This window comes from Amyelois transitella, chromosome 21 (assembly GCF_032362555.1).
Source record: "Amyelois transitella isolate CPQ chromosome 21, ilAmyTran1.1, whole genome shotgun sequence".
Lineage (NCBI taxonomy): Eukaryota > Metazoa > Arthropoda > Insecta > Lepidoptera > Pyralidae > Amyelois > Amyelois transitella.
In genome coordinates, this window is record NC_083524.1 from 3550285 (window position 1) to 3565941 (window position 15657).

Genomic DNA, 15657 nt, shown 5'->3' on the forward strand with positions numbered 1-15657 from the left:
GTATTCAGCAGAACATGGCCATAGTTTTGAGGTAAAATAGTTTTTATAACAGTTTGTATTTAATTGAAATCTATCCTTTAATACCCTTTCGATAAATACGAAAATATATTTTAAACTAATGATTATATGGACTATGAACATATTTCGATAGTTAAGTTAGTATCTCATAACAAAAGTTTAACTTAATCTGTGTGTTTCGTTTACGTTATAATAATGACATCTTCAGTCTATAAATTACTCTCGTCACGCTGGTTAGTCTCAGCGTGACATCTTACACGGGATTAGTTCGTAAGCTATCGACTGATGCATTGCTGCTATTGTATTGTCTCTAAATATCATACTATAATATACATCAACATCAACAGCCGTACATGACCCAATGCTAGGCATTAGCCTTCTTCAGTCTTCTGCCCTGGATTTTAAATTGGATTAGGTAAGTCTGATTTTTACCCAAACCGACACCCACCTGCCCTCCGCAACCTTTGCATTTTTCTATAATATTCATATAACACGCCACACGTCAGCTACAGTTTTTATATATCAAAATTATACTTAATTTAAACACACGTGAAGCGCTTAATACGACTAAGACTTGTCACGCTAGCTAGTCTCAGCGTGACACCTAACACGGGATTAGTTCGCAGGCTATCGGCTGATGCATTGCTGCTATTGTACTGTCGGAATCGACGTTGCTAAGCGCAGACAAAGGTGAGACATAGATTACGTTGGTTAGGCAAGGCTTTTGATTGTAAACAATACTTACTTGGGAATGTTAAGGTTAATCTGCGATAAATTTTATTTCTTAACAACTTCATCCAAATCTTCATAAGATTTTTATGCAAATTATGAAATTTATCATCTTTTGGCATACTCTAATTCAAAAACTTGCTAAAAGAACTCAATATGCAGGAATATGTAATTTTTTACATTATATTTATTACATCACTCTTACTTTTTTGCGAGTAAAATTATTATTTTTTTGGTTACGCAATGAAAATGCTCCGTTACGAAGCACGTAATACGACCGAGACTCTTGTCACGCTAGTCTCAGCGTGACACCTAACACGGGATTAATTCGAAGGCTATCGGCTGATGCATTGCTGCTATTGTACTGTCAGAATCGACGTTGCTAAGCGCAGACAAAGGTGAGATATAGATTACGTCGGTTTGGCAAGGCTTTTGATAGTTAACAATACTTACTTGGGAATGTTGAGGTTAATCTGCGATAAATTTAATTCTTAATAACTTCATCCAAATCTTCATAAGATTTTTAATGCAAATTATGAAATTTATCATCTTCTGGCATACTCTAATTCAAAAACTTGCTAAAAGAACTCAATATGCAGGAACCTGTAATTTTTTACATTATATTTATTACATCACTCTTACTATTTTGCGAGTATAATTATTATTTTTTTTGGTAACTCAATGAAAATGCTCCGTTACGAAGCACGTAATACGACCGAGACTCTTGTCACGCTAGTCTCAGCGTGACACCTAACACGGGATTAGTTCGCAGGCTATCGGCTGATGCATTGCTGCTATTGTACTGTCGGAATCGACGTTGCTAAGCGCAGACAAAGGTGAGGCATAGATTACGTTGGTTAATGTAAGGCACACCTGAATAGTGGACGCTATTGATTGTAAACAATGCTTGGGAATCTTGAGATTAATCTGCAGTTAATACATGGATTATGTTTCCATTGGACGTGAAATAGTAACAGTTGTTAGTCTATATGTTTAAGTAAACCACATGATTCTTTGAGACGTATACTAGTTGTGTGGTTTTTTATATAGGTATTTATATAAATTTATATCATATTTCAAGCGTTTAGCGAATTATCGCGTTTAAGGGCAGTATTTTAATCTGCAATAAAGTAAAATGGATCGAATTTTCCCGGGAATATCGTAGGAGGTAACATAAGCACAGCATAAGCACTAACTTAAAACCACTTGCGTATCAAAACTTTAACACCATAAGAATCTTGTGGCAACCCCTTAAAAAATCAGTCATTCACTTCCTTAACCGAACTCCAAAATATAAACACGCAAATAAAAAATATGAACAAAACGAAACAAAAAAGAAACAAAATGCACTCTTTCTCAAGGTGAAAAAAAAGTCTTTAACACAAACATACACACCTAACACTCGGCAACTTCACGCATCTAAATGTGAATACACCACCCTAGACGCGATGTGAGAGTGAAGGGGGGCACTTGAAAACATGCTTTTTCCACGTAATACCTTTGAGGAAATTAAATAAACTGCAACACCGCATCATAAGCATCCTTACGAGCAGCGTGTGTGTTCACGTTGTCGCACGAGAAATGCTTTTATGCTTTCATATTGACATCTTCAACAGCAGCCCCCGTAATATGGCACGCGCGACACCGTTTTTATCGCGCGAAGGACTATCTTTGTCCCGTTTCACGTCAAAATAATTAACGAAATAATGATAGCTTTTCGAGCGATATAAACGGTATCCGCGTGTCATGCTATAGGGGCTGTTTAAAAAAGAATCAGATTTAATCTTAAAAACTTGAAAGTTGAGATTAAAATAGATTATAAACATTAAAAAGGTGTAGATCTATAATAAATCAAGGATTTTACGTAATATTTTTTGTATACGTAAAATTACTACGATGTGCTTTACCTCTCTCCAGACATCAATCTGTCTGTGTTTGTATGTTTGTAGTCGCATCACGCCAAAACTATTGCTGCTATTTCAATGCGGTTATTTCCGATGTGTTGATGGCTTGGTCCTACCTACTTAAAAACTGTCTCAATCTTAGTCAGCTAACGAATATATGTAGATAAATATATCGTGTCGTTCATAACAATGGACTCGCACACTTGCTATCGCTAGCTACCGTCTACGGATGCCATGCTCCGTTCTGTCGGCTTCCTTTTATTTGGAGGCAAATACGATTTTAGACGGGCTCCCTGGAGCTGAATACTTTCAAGCGATAAGGTTGGCTCCTTATCTACCAGGACAGGTATATGACGTCCTATTACGCCGTAACAAAAAAGACGTAATCTTACTACCAAAAGTTTCAATAATAGGAACAGAAATGTATGATCTTTCAAACAACATCTCTGAAACTGCGGCGTTGGACAGTGAAAACATAGTGTGCGCCAACTGCTTCTCTACCCACGCATTCCGTAAAAGATAAACAAGGGAAAGGCTTTCAACCTTGTGTTCTACATTGTACCTTCTTTAAGGGGGTGGGCTAGCAACTTGTCATTATCTGAATCTCAATTCCATCATCAAGTCAAGTAGAACATGGCCTTCCAGGTGTTTCGTGACTTTTGGCTCTGTCTACCTTAAAAGGAATAAAGACTAGGGCTTTGAACTGTGAAAGGTAACAATATTGTAAGAACTCTGCCATTACATCATCAGATCGAGAAGATGCAGTTAACATTATTCACCAATGACATTGTTTTTATATACAAACGGCTAGAACAATGACCCGTTCATTATATTTTAATAAACACTGTCTGAGAACATACATCTCTGAGAACATGCACATTCTCATTATTTTATTGTAATACAAAGAGTGAGTATTCAGAGTTATTTCAGTTTTAGGAGCCAAGGGACGTGCACTTTAAAATGTTACTCAAAATTGTGATTGGAACCCTCCTCTTTTATGTAAGTACATTTTGACTGTTGCGTAATACTCGAAAATTGTTTCATGTTATATATTATTATTTAATTCAAAAATTATTGATTAATAAAAATATTTGAGCAACTTTAACTTTTAATTGATAGATTATTTCAAAATAATTAAAGATCTTTTTATTCAAAGTTATCTATTGCTTTTTTTTGTACTGCCGGCTTTGAATAAAAAAAGAATTTCAACATACGAGTATTAAGTATTTACTGGTATCATTCTTTGTAATGTCAATTAATCGGTGTAGAAATAATATAAAGAATTATAATGATAAATAAGAAGAAAATAATTAGAAAACGCAACCATGTCTTTTATTTATACTTTTACTGTAACTATAAAAATATTATTTTTTATTTTCCTGAAATACGCACATATTTTTTTCTTTGTTTTTTAATAAAACATTGGCTTGCAATCATTGTAAGTTAACTTTACCTACTATTGTAAAGTTATTATATTTAATCAGATCAGATCTGAATAAAAATAACTTTAATATACTTACATAAATTTTTCTAACTGTAATATTTCAGACATCATCAAAAGCTGAATCCATAGAAGACATGAATCCATTTATGTACAGCAAGGTTGATGCAGCCGTGAATTTCCATGACATATTCCCATACACCAGCAGCCTCATAGCTGGGGAGACAGCCGTAGCACCGGACATTAAAGACGAAGACTTCAACATACACATAATCCCACCACAATTAGTAGAATTCAGTACTAGTAAAACCACAACATACTATCCTACTACTGCACCTTTACCGAAATATATAGATAGTTTAAAACTGATGACGAAAAAGAAAGAGCGTATAGTTGGAACTCCAACAGAGGTAATAACAACAGATTTTGATATAACCACAACAAGAACGCCAAATTCACTTGTATACAGTACAGTTAATAGTGTGAGGTTCAAACCGCAACCTACTACGACCACAGAAAGAGTTGTAGAAGAAATTTTTGTAATACCACAGAGTATTACTACAGAAGCGCCTTACGCACAAACAAATAAACCTAACAGAGAAAGAGGGATTTTAGATTTACTGTTTCCACCCAAAAGAGTCAAATCGTTTAAGAACGTATTTGTTACGTTTAGAAATCTACTGTCACATACATTTAAAAGATAAGTTAGATTACTCTATGTTTCTTGGAATTTCAAAAACAGTGTGTTGTATAGTTTGGGGTAGATAGTGTAGGTAAGTAGCTGTAATCTCGCCAAAAACATAATTACTAATTAACGGAATTAGCCTTTGAGAACTCATTGACTTGAATTTTGCTCACTTAGAACCGACCCAAAGATTCTTTTTTACCTATCTAAAGTCAGATTTAAGTCTGATAAGATTCTTCCAATTAGTTTTTTGAATTAAATTACCTATCGTACTTTCCCATTTCTTTATTGCCTATTTAAAATTCCTTTAATAAAAATATGGTTTTATTTAGTGCTATAACCTCATTGAAATATTATATAACAAAATCAAATCTGAACACAAATTATTTAGACACATAATTTTATTTTTCAAGATCATTTATGTTAATTACAAAAACTTATGACGACTTCACAAATATTCATGTTTTAAAAAAAATATCTTTTGTTTATATAAATTGTTAAGTGAAATGAAAATGCAAAACAATAAAAAACGTACGAAATATACGTTTTTTTTGTAAATAATTGTATTTCTTGACAAAGGCGTTTATTATTGTATTGTGTTTATATTTTGAATCAATTAAATTTTAAAAGCTGACGGATTTGTTATTTACGTGCCCTCCCAAAATGCATTTAAAATTCTCTATGACTTATCGTTAGTGCGTCGGAAAGTCGATCAGCTAGAATATCTGAATAAAAAAATAGGACTTTATTATCCTCAGAATCAGACTTTGAATATAACCTATACAAGTACTTGCATAAGTGACGGCAAACGCGTTTGTGAGCTGTTAAGTACACTACAGTGTAACAAGTCATTCAATTTAATTTGTGAATTTGGTACAATGGCTCCTACTATTTGATAACTAACGATAAATCGAATCAACTCGATGTGAATTCGTAATTTTTTCTGGGATTTTTCCTAATTCTACAATTGATTGTGTGTTTGTAATATCTTTATTACACAATTACATAAAATAGTATATAATTAAAAAATAATTTGCAATGGCGGAGTTATTTCATGACCCTTCATATCTCTTCCAGTCAACCGGCAGATATAAAAATTTTGACTAAAAGTGTCTAAAAGGTACATTTAAATGTTGAAGAATGTTTATGTATTGAATATCAACTGGTGGCAATGCTAGGTTCCCAAGGAACCTGTGCTGGTCACTAGGATTCGCTATGAATATAAAAAGTTGTTAATTATTTAAGAAATTTCACAGATTTCTGGTTTCCTCTATCGTATCCTGATTAGTCAGGACGGTCCAGGCTCACCATAACATAGCAAATGATGTGACATACGACATATTGAGAGCACCAGTCGTGTAGTATTTAATATATGTATCCGACTAAAAGCGCGACCGTTCCTAGGTTCGAATCCTATTTTATTGTGGTTTTTGAATGGAGTGCCCATTTCGGTAATTATTCCCATAAACACTTACACGTAGCGTAACAGTTATAGCTATGATCTGAGTGATAAGATACAAACGGGTCAAACGGCGAAAGAAAGACCAGTACGTACATATAATCACGTCTTTCGAAAGTGTAGGCAAAGATTATATTATTTCACTGGCCATGATCCCTATATACTTCTTTTGCTTCATTTTATTCATCAGTCTCGTCATGTTAGAATAGAATTATTTTCAAAATTGGATACAAGGTATCACTTATTGACGTCACATCACTTAAATCTAATTATAACTAGTACCGCTTCCAAAGCGCATGTGTAGAAGAAGCGGCGGAACAAACTACACTGCAGCAATTTCACCGGATGACAATTTACAAATAAAGATCTTTTAAATGTAAATCGTGGACGAATGCACATTGTTTACATTAAAAAAACATGAATGAATGTAAAACTTATTAATTCAATACGAATACTTCGTCAAATTAATAAAGATAAAACATGTCATCTTGTTGTCAAGGGTAGGTACTCTTAAACCAAACCTTTCGCCAGCAAGTCTCCGACAAATGACTTTCGTTTCAAATCTATCGCGCAGTACAATAGTAAGGGCCGCAATCGGCCCAGCACTCGACTAAACGTGATTCCACCCGATTGCACTAATTACACAGCACTCGGGCTGGAGCCGTTAACGCTTGTCTCCAATTAATTTTTTGGGCTCACGCCAAATGGTTAAGCAGCACTTGCCAGTTTCTCAATTAGTTCAAAAGTTAACACATTAATGAATGTGATATGTCGTTGTTTTCTGGTAGTTATGCATCACGCCTGTTTCCCATTGGAAGGCAGAGACTATGGAATTCCACTTGCTACGATCCTTACAGACCTCTCCCGCTTCCTTTACTCTTTTCATGCATATTCGACGATTACGGGTACTCCTAACATCTCCCTTTTTCAAATTATCAGTAAGTTTAAGTTAATTTTAATTTTTCAAAATATATCGAATATATTAGATTCATTTTAATTAATGGTTTTGCTGTATGATCTTCCGTAACTGAGTGACTGACTGATAGACCACGCACACCCCAAACCGCTGGGTCAGAAATTTCAAATTTGGCATGTAGGTTCCTTATGTGGTCTAGGGTTGCACTAAGAGAAGGTTTTCCGAAATTCCCACGGGTACAAATTAACGGGGTGTTTCGTTTTACGCGATTCTATATGTGTGGGTTTTACCATCTATAATATTACTTACTAGCTTAACCCGCGCTTCGCGAATTAAGTGCCACCTTTTTTACCGTTATGATACCCTGTGTCCTTCTCCATACTTTTAATCGTATGTACGCGAAATTTCATCGAGATTAGTTTAGTAGATTACGTGTGAAAATATAACAAACAAACTTACTTTCACATTTATAATATAAGATGGGTTTACTAAAATTTTTAAACAATCAAATCGAAAGTAGGTTCTTTTAAAAACATAAATCATCTTAAAGACAGATTTATTGAAGTTTCAATCAAAACAGATTCGTTAACGAGCAGCCAGTGATGTCCCATCGAGGACTTCCCGCCTTTTATTAAAATCTAGTTAAATCCGCTGACGGAGGTGATAATTTTATATTCAGTGCCAGGACCGACATTCCGCTGAGTTGACGTTTTTTTTTTAACTTTAATTTTCTCTGGAATATTTCATGTAATTCTGTAAGTTTGCTGTCATGGTTTTTTGCTTCAAGTTTATTCGATTTTTCTTTGGTTTTTTGACAGTGTTTTCTTCATCGTGTCCTTACTATCGGAGGAAGATTTATAGCATTTATTTTAATCATATTTTAATTTACTAATACTAAATTGTGTACAATTTTTTTTCAAGCAGTAATTCATTACATAATGCGTGAAGATGTAACAAATAAACAAACAAACTTTTCGTAACAATAATATATTGATCCGTAACATTAAATGACCTGATGTATCTGATCTCCCCATGGTTTTGATTTGAACGCCCAGTGAGATCATATTTTTCTGCACGACTGTACCTACTTCGTAAGATCAAGACGAAAAACCAGTCTTCATCGAGCAGCCAAGTGAAACTTTTTAAATAAAGCACTTCACGTATATACACCGAAAAAGTTTCTATTAGCGGCCAAAGTAAACGAGTACTTTCTGAATCAAAAACGCGAGATTCGACCAACTTTTTTCGGCCAAAGAGCCGGTGAATATTAGCAAAAAGTCATTAAAAGTAAGGGTGCTGTTCATCATTGCAAAGTCTTGGTATAACGGACCCTAACTTATAAAAGTTCATTCATTTAACGCTTCCACGCTCTCGACTTGTGATGGCAGAATTTGAAATTTCGCTTCGCTTTATGAGCGGTCGCTTTGGTGTGATCTGTTTTATAATAAACCCCCAAATTATACAATTATAACTAGCTTTAGCGATTCGTCGGTAAAAATGTTTCCTTTTTTGTATAGCCAATAGTTTCCACATATAAACATACGACAAAGATAAAAAAAAACAAACACAAAAATTATAATTTGTTAACAATGTTTCTAAAGTACCTACTTAAAAATAACACATAACTTATATGGTTAGTGAAGGCCTGTGCAACAATTGTTCCTCATGATTAATATTATCAATTGACGTATAAGCAAGTCTGACCAACATTATAACGTACAATTCATTTGAGTAGTTACAGAATAGAAAATGAAACGTCACTATAAACTCTTCCAGTCGTATAAAATAGCAGGCATCATTAACAAATACTTAAATAATTTTTGCTAGCTTCAATAATTTCAATCCTGTTTATTGTAAAGTAAACAGCTGACCACACAGTTATCGATAACAATGTCGCACAAAGTTAAAACACGCTATTTTCAGAACCACTTAATACCTTGTAGCGGCTCGTCGAAAACTCTTTAATTCGAGAAAGTTCGGTTTCCGCGCCATCGGCTGCTTTTATCCTATTAGTGATAATTAAATCGAACTCCGAAATCGTATTCACGGGTTTAAATTTCATTCCCGCGTTAACCCAAACTTTGGAATATTTTAATCCCGAGTATTGTTTTAATTTTATGCGTAACTCTGAGAATAGCCACCTTTGGCCGCAATCATGAAAGCGGGTTTAGATTCGGTCGGGATTTTAATTTTTAATTGGGCCTACGTTTATTTTAATTAACATTTCAGAGATTATTGTGATCGTTTTCATATATTCTTAATTATTAATTGTGCGGTTTGAAAGATATTCTACGTTTTCGTTATTGAAATTTCCTTAAGTTTTTTTTTGTTGTAACCTTAAGTTTGACCGCTCATATTTTGGTATACTTAAATGTAATTTTATGAAACTAGTTACCATCAGTAAGCCTACTTAAAATATGTTAAATGTAGATAAAATTATAATTAAAATGAGTATTAAAAGGTCCTAACTAATTTTAACTTACGCCACCGCGAGCGAGGGCGCCACTCGTCTATTTGTGTCATTTGCATACTACCCGCCGGCCGCACAGCACGCGCTCTTGCACACAAAGAGATTTTCATATTTAATTTTCTGTTTAGTATAATTGCAGACATATTTTCTCCTGTGTCCTGCGTTTTAAGCTTTATTTGCATATGTGAATGCTAACGCAAACGTTCTCGTTTGCGATTTTAATACAAATCTTGTTTTAAATATGTCTGGCTATTCTTCAACTACGTCATTCGTAAATAGTTTTATTTGTTTAGTCATGGATGCGTAATACACTCATTTCCACAAAAAAAATGTAAATTGTTATCTCCAGCTCATCTCCGATGTTGTAATAGTCTTTTATGGAGCATCATCATGCAAGTTTGATTATGTGTTGTTGTTACTACGTTAACAGGACAAAAAGTCATAATATAGTCTCTCGGTCATAGTACAAAACTTACCCACTCCTAAATTAGACGAAGGAATCTTTTCTAGTAAGAGCGCAACCAGTAGGTATTTAAGCCAAGAAAATAAATAACAAACTGAAGAAGATTAAAGTTAAAAAATACTACATGTATTTAGGGAATGCAAAACTACTTGTGATCTTTTTAAGTAACAATGATCACGTTGCGTCAAGCAACTGCAAGCATTTATACCAGGAAAACTATAAGGTAAACATTTTTCTTTTCATTGCCATTAACGTAGCAAACATCGTTTGGAAGACATGTCAAGATTAATCAAAGCATTGTTACTCTGCGCATACATAACACTCATAATTCAGTACATAAAATCTTTGATAATGTCAAGACAACATGAAGAAATACTAGAGTTAGACTACATGTTGAGAACGCCAGCACTTATGAAGAAGTTTAATAGAGAAATGAGAACAAGATTGAAAAAGAACGTTAGTATGCTTCTAGACGTTCCAGAAAGACTACCGACCGATTATAAGTACATTTTGAAGTATACAAATGCTTTCTCTCATAAATCTACATACTCGAGACCAGGTCAAGATGATTTTATTGAGGCCAAATGTAAATACACTAATTGTTTTTTAACTAATGATAAGCAGTTGCTGTTTGATTTGCAGTATTACGATGCTATATTGTTTGATGTTGAAAACACTTGGGATTATTATCCTCCGTTTAGAAATCCTCATCAGAATTACATATTCGTCGCTTCGGAATCGGCTCAAGACAATCCTATTTGCAGCAAAATTTTTGATGACTTTTATAACCTAACGTGGACTTACAAACTCGATTCTGACATAAAGTGGTCGTACTTTGAAATTTTTAACAAGAATGGCACAAAAATTGGGCCGAATGTTAATATGAAATGGCGAGACTATATGGATGATACTTCAGAGAAAGTTAAGAAGAAATTGACAAAGAAAACCAAAGCTGCAGCTTGGTTTGTGTCTAATTGCAATTCTAAAAGTAAAAGGAATGTTTTGTATGAGCATTTAGATTTTGAATTTTCGCAACTCAATATGTCTATCGATGTTTTCGGATGGTGTGGTAAGTTGGTTTGTGAACGAGAAAGAATGGAGGATTGTTTAGAACTTTTAGAAAAAGAATACTATTTCTACCTGGCGTTTGAGAACTCCCTAGCTGAAGATTATGTCACGGATAAGGTTTTACATGCGTTACTACACCACACCGTGCCCATTGTCTATGGTGGAGCTAATTATTCCAGGTAAGCTGGTATACTTTTCATATTGTCACGTCTTAACCACTGATAGTGCATAAAGATCCTGGTAGTCCACATCTAATTATCTTACTTTACATTATTACTAATTAATTATAGAAATGCTTCCATTTCAAAGAATAATACAAATAACAATAATACAACAATAAAAAAACAATACAATAATAAACAATATAAATAAAAATATTGTTTTTTTTTTCAGGTTTTTACCACCAGGGTCCTACATAAATGCTTACGATGAGAGACCCGATAAAGTAGCCACTATGGTGTACAAAGCGATACATAACAAAACGGTATACGAAAATTATTTTAGGTAAATAATATCAATTATTTTTAGCTCATCATAAAATAAACAAACTTTATTGGAAACTCATTGCATGAATATTATTGTTTTCGAAACGATTAACTTAAAAATAAGATGGTCAAATTAAATATCTGTCTTGCTTAACCGAAGGTTGCAGAATAAGAATTTTTCATAATTTATTTATTTACTTTATTGCTACTGCATATATGACGTTTACTATAACCATACTTTATGGGGTTAATCATACTACAATCGATCATAAAGGTCTTAATATTTCAGATGGCAAAACTACTATGTGTACAAGAAAACAGAAGGCATTGGTGATGTTTGTACCCTGTGTGACATCATGAACAACCCACCGATGAAGAGAACGGTGATCAAATTTAGGGAATGGTGGAATCCTGATTATAAAAGCTTCAAAGCTGATTGTAAATATTAATTTTAGAAATAAAACAACGTTTTCGTAAGTATTCCATTTAATTTAAAGACATATATTTCTGTAATGATTGTACCCTTTACTATATTTGGGGTCCGGGGTCAGCTTGTTGTCATTTTTGTCTCCAATTCGTCCGATATCCCACATCCTCGGTTTTTAAGCTCGCATAACGACTTTCGCGACGTCAAGCTTCTTTTTGACTGTTCTTTTTACCAACGAACTTGGGGTTAAAATTTTATATTTTTTATACTTTTGTTTGTAACATGATAACTTTCGAACATTTGGTCTGATTTTGATGAAATTTTAATATTTGTAGGATCTATCAAAATCGGTCATGTAGTTTTTGGGATATTCACAAAAAAAAGTGTTTGCGAGGTCTAATTCGCGGCAAACGACTAGTATATTTTAATATAGATAGATTGTGGCAGCCTTTAATACATTTAAAGTCGGTCCAGCAATCCTCTTAGAGATCTCGTTACAACCAGTCATTATTCAAAGCCTCAAATTTGCACCGAGATAATTCCAATTAGGGCGGAGTCATCGTCGACTTTGGGGTTCCGTAATTTATTGAATATCAACGTTATAAGTATTATGAAAAATATTGGTCACATTTATTTCATGTTTTCTGTTATGTAATGATTTGTTTTAAGTTTATGTAACATTTCAGTTTCTATCAGTCTTTTTTAAGACGTTAGCTCTGTCTATTTCGTAACGGATATAAATATGTGACGTGACTATATGTATGTACGAGTATGTATGTATGTTTATTTATTTATTTAAATTTATGCACGTAAAATGTACAATAGGTGGACTTAATGCCACAAGGCATTCTCTGCCAGTCGAACCTCCGGATCAAACTGAGATGGATGTACGGGTTATTAATAATAATAAAAATATGAATAATAAATTACTTTATACACTTACATATAATATAGTTTACATACATAAGTATGACTATAGATATATACTATATATAAAATAAACATACATATATACTACATAGGATGGATGATTGTGTAGAGTTTAAAAAAAAATCTACTGGTCAAAAAGATGTGTTTATATGATTCTTCTTTTAGGCAATGAGCTAGCTACAATTATACTATCCAAATTTCAATCTCATTGAGCTAAACGTAGCCTTTCGACCTTTTGAGACTGTGAGATCTGTCTAAAGAATTGAAAGAAATTATTTATCTATATTTTTATACAAAAAATATATGTTCGAAATCCTGAGATTTCATTCCGATCTGCTGATTTTCTTATCGATTAATTGATAAGTGTTTTCAAGAGTCACCACAAATACGTATCATAAAGAGAAAATAATTGTTATGTTATATAATACTTTTTTTAAAATTATAATATTTTCAAGTTTGATTCTACAACCCTTGTTCTAAACTCATGAAGTGAAAAAATGTAAGGAATAGTAGCGCAAAAGTCGTCGGAACTAGAAAGGTTTTTTTGTTGGAAATATACTTAATTAAAATTTCCGCTGACACCTTGAGGATTAAAGCTATTACGTTTTGATGACGAGAGACGCGATAAAATATTCCGTGAAATAAAACCTGCCCGTAACTTTCGAGGCGATTTTTTTATGATTACTTTGAATAGCCTTACTTCCTTAGTAATATGTATAAATGAGAATGTATGACTGCGAATGAATTTTTGTAAAGTTCTACAATTGTATTGTTGAACTTAAAAATCTTTTTTTTTTCATATTATTCCAGCGAAAACAAAATTAATTCTATTAGAAGAAAAAAATCTGTACAAATTTTGACTAAACTTTAAGTTTATCTCTATCGCTTATAAATTTACTAGCTTTTCCCAGGGTTTTAATCTCGTGAGAAATTCCAGAAAGAAGTATCCCGGATTAAATAAGTTATTACAAAAATTCATATAAATCTGTCAATCAGTTTAGCTTCGAAAGCGTCGCACACAAACATACTTTCCCATTAATAATTCCTTAAAATTAAACAGAGTATGAATGGTTCGGACAACCGGCACTTTTGAACACAGAGCAAGGAAGCCTTATGCACTGCGGCCTCGCAATCAAACTGGCGAAAACTGTGAAATGTTAACTCGTTACAACTTAATTTAAGTTTGCGTGCGCAAGCGCTTAAATTATGAACACAGCACTGATGACATACATCATTAGTCGCAAATACATACATTTCTACTGAAAACTTTATTTAACTCTGAAACTCGAGAAACGACTTCGGTCCGTATAAATTTTACGTTGAGTTTAACGGGGATACGACGCATTATATTTTACAATTTATTCTGTAGAAGAAAATATTATGTGACAATTATTTTCATTAGGTTGCAATCTTCTGTATTATTATAATCGACCGTTACAATACACCTATTCATGGGGCTTTGTTTAACAATTAATTGATTGATAGATTTGAAAGAATACCATTGGTGGCCAGTTTATCAATTCAGGGGCTTACAAAGAAAGAAGGGGTACTAATAGTAAGATCGATTATTAATAGATACCAATGAACAAACAATAAAAAATATTTCCCATTTACAAAATATTTGAGATTGGGATTATAATGTATTTGTATTTTGCAACACTCATTTCGCCAGAAGTCACAACAGCCAATCATGCGACGTTATCGGCCAATAATTTTAGACGCGATTTAGACTCTTCGCTGTTGTTTATTGGTTGTTTAATAACAACCAATGAAATAAGGTTAGAAAAACATTTAGACTTTTTATAACCAGAAATTTATTCACGAGTAATATCCATACTGTTCCCGCCGTCTTCCAAGGATCCCAATCATAACTTGGGCACACTTTCAGTGCAACGTGCACCTTAAATAAACTCGGCTCAACTCGTTCGCGATTCACCTGGGAATTCGCGAATACATTTAAACAGTTGGACATATTTTTCGAATAAATTAAAAAATTAAACAAACTTTTTTTTATCTGTATTTGTTTATAAATACAGCGCAAAACTCTTCTCTAAGTGACTAACTGACTGACATCGCACAGTTCAAACTGCTAGGTTTAGGCATGTTGCATGTAGGTTCCTCATGTGGTCTCGGGTCGCGCTAAGAAAGGATATACCAGAATTCCCACGGAAATGTATATCCACGATGTTTCTTCTCACGCGGACGGAGCCTCAAGCATTCTAAGTTTTCTTTATTGCAATTCACACTTAATTTGAGAACCTTCACTTTTTGGATTCAGTTATAAATACGTACGTTTGTAAGGAAACGTTCCAGCATTTTCTCTTAAGAAGCGAGTTAATAAACTTAAGATGAACTTCTTTGGTAAAGACCGCTGAAAGTTAGCCGTGTGCGTGGCTACCTCGAAACTATATCAGCTCGGGTTAGGAAAGTTTCAGCAAAAATAACAGTTTACTGGCGAAATCGGGCCGTACTTGTTAATTAGTTGGTTCCACAGCTGCTTCTGAGAATAAAAAGTTATTTAGCTAACTTAGCTATCTATTCATAACTCTTTTAGGATTTACATCACGATTAGGTTACTCTGAACCTGACTTTGCAAGAATGTATAATTTGATCAAGTAATCTACGTTTTTCTAGGCCTTCCCCTTTCAATGTTCCCATTCAC

The 15657-nt window shown here is 33.6% G+C and overlaps 1 protein-coding gene across 1 annotated transcript; it reads left to right on the plus strand.

Annotated features, from left to right (window-relative positions):
- Nucleotides 1–3535: 3535 nt before the first annotated feature.
- LOC106138798 (uncharacterized) lies at nt 3536–5184 on the plus strand. Its single transcript, XM_060950415.1, has 2 exons — nt 3536–3650; nt 4200–5184. The coding sequence occupies exons 1-2, from the start codon at nt 3612–3614 to the stop codon at nt 4794–4796; spliced, it is 636 nt and encodes a 211-aa protein (XP_060806398.1). The 5' UTR covers nt 3536–3611; the 3' UTR covers nt 4797–5184.
- Nucleotides 5185–15657: the final 10473 nt, after the last annotated feature.

Excerpts from the sequence above, each read along its gene's own strand:
- LOC106138798 (XM_060950415.1), top strand. The coding sequence starts at position 3,612 with ATGTTACTCAAAATTGTGATTGGAACCCTCCTCTTTTAT. Across the intron at positions 3,651-4,199 it reads TTGGAACCCTCCTCTTTTAT|ACATCATCAAAAGCTGAATC; the intron begins GTAAGTACATTT and ends GTAATATTTCAG.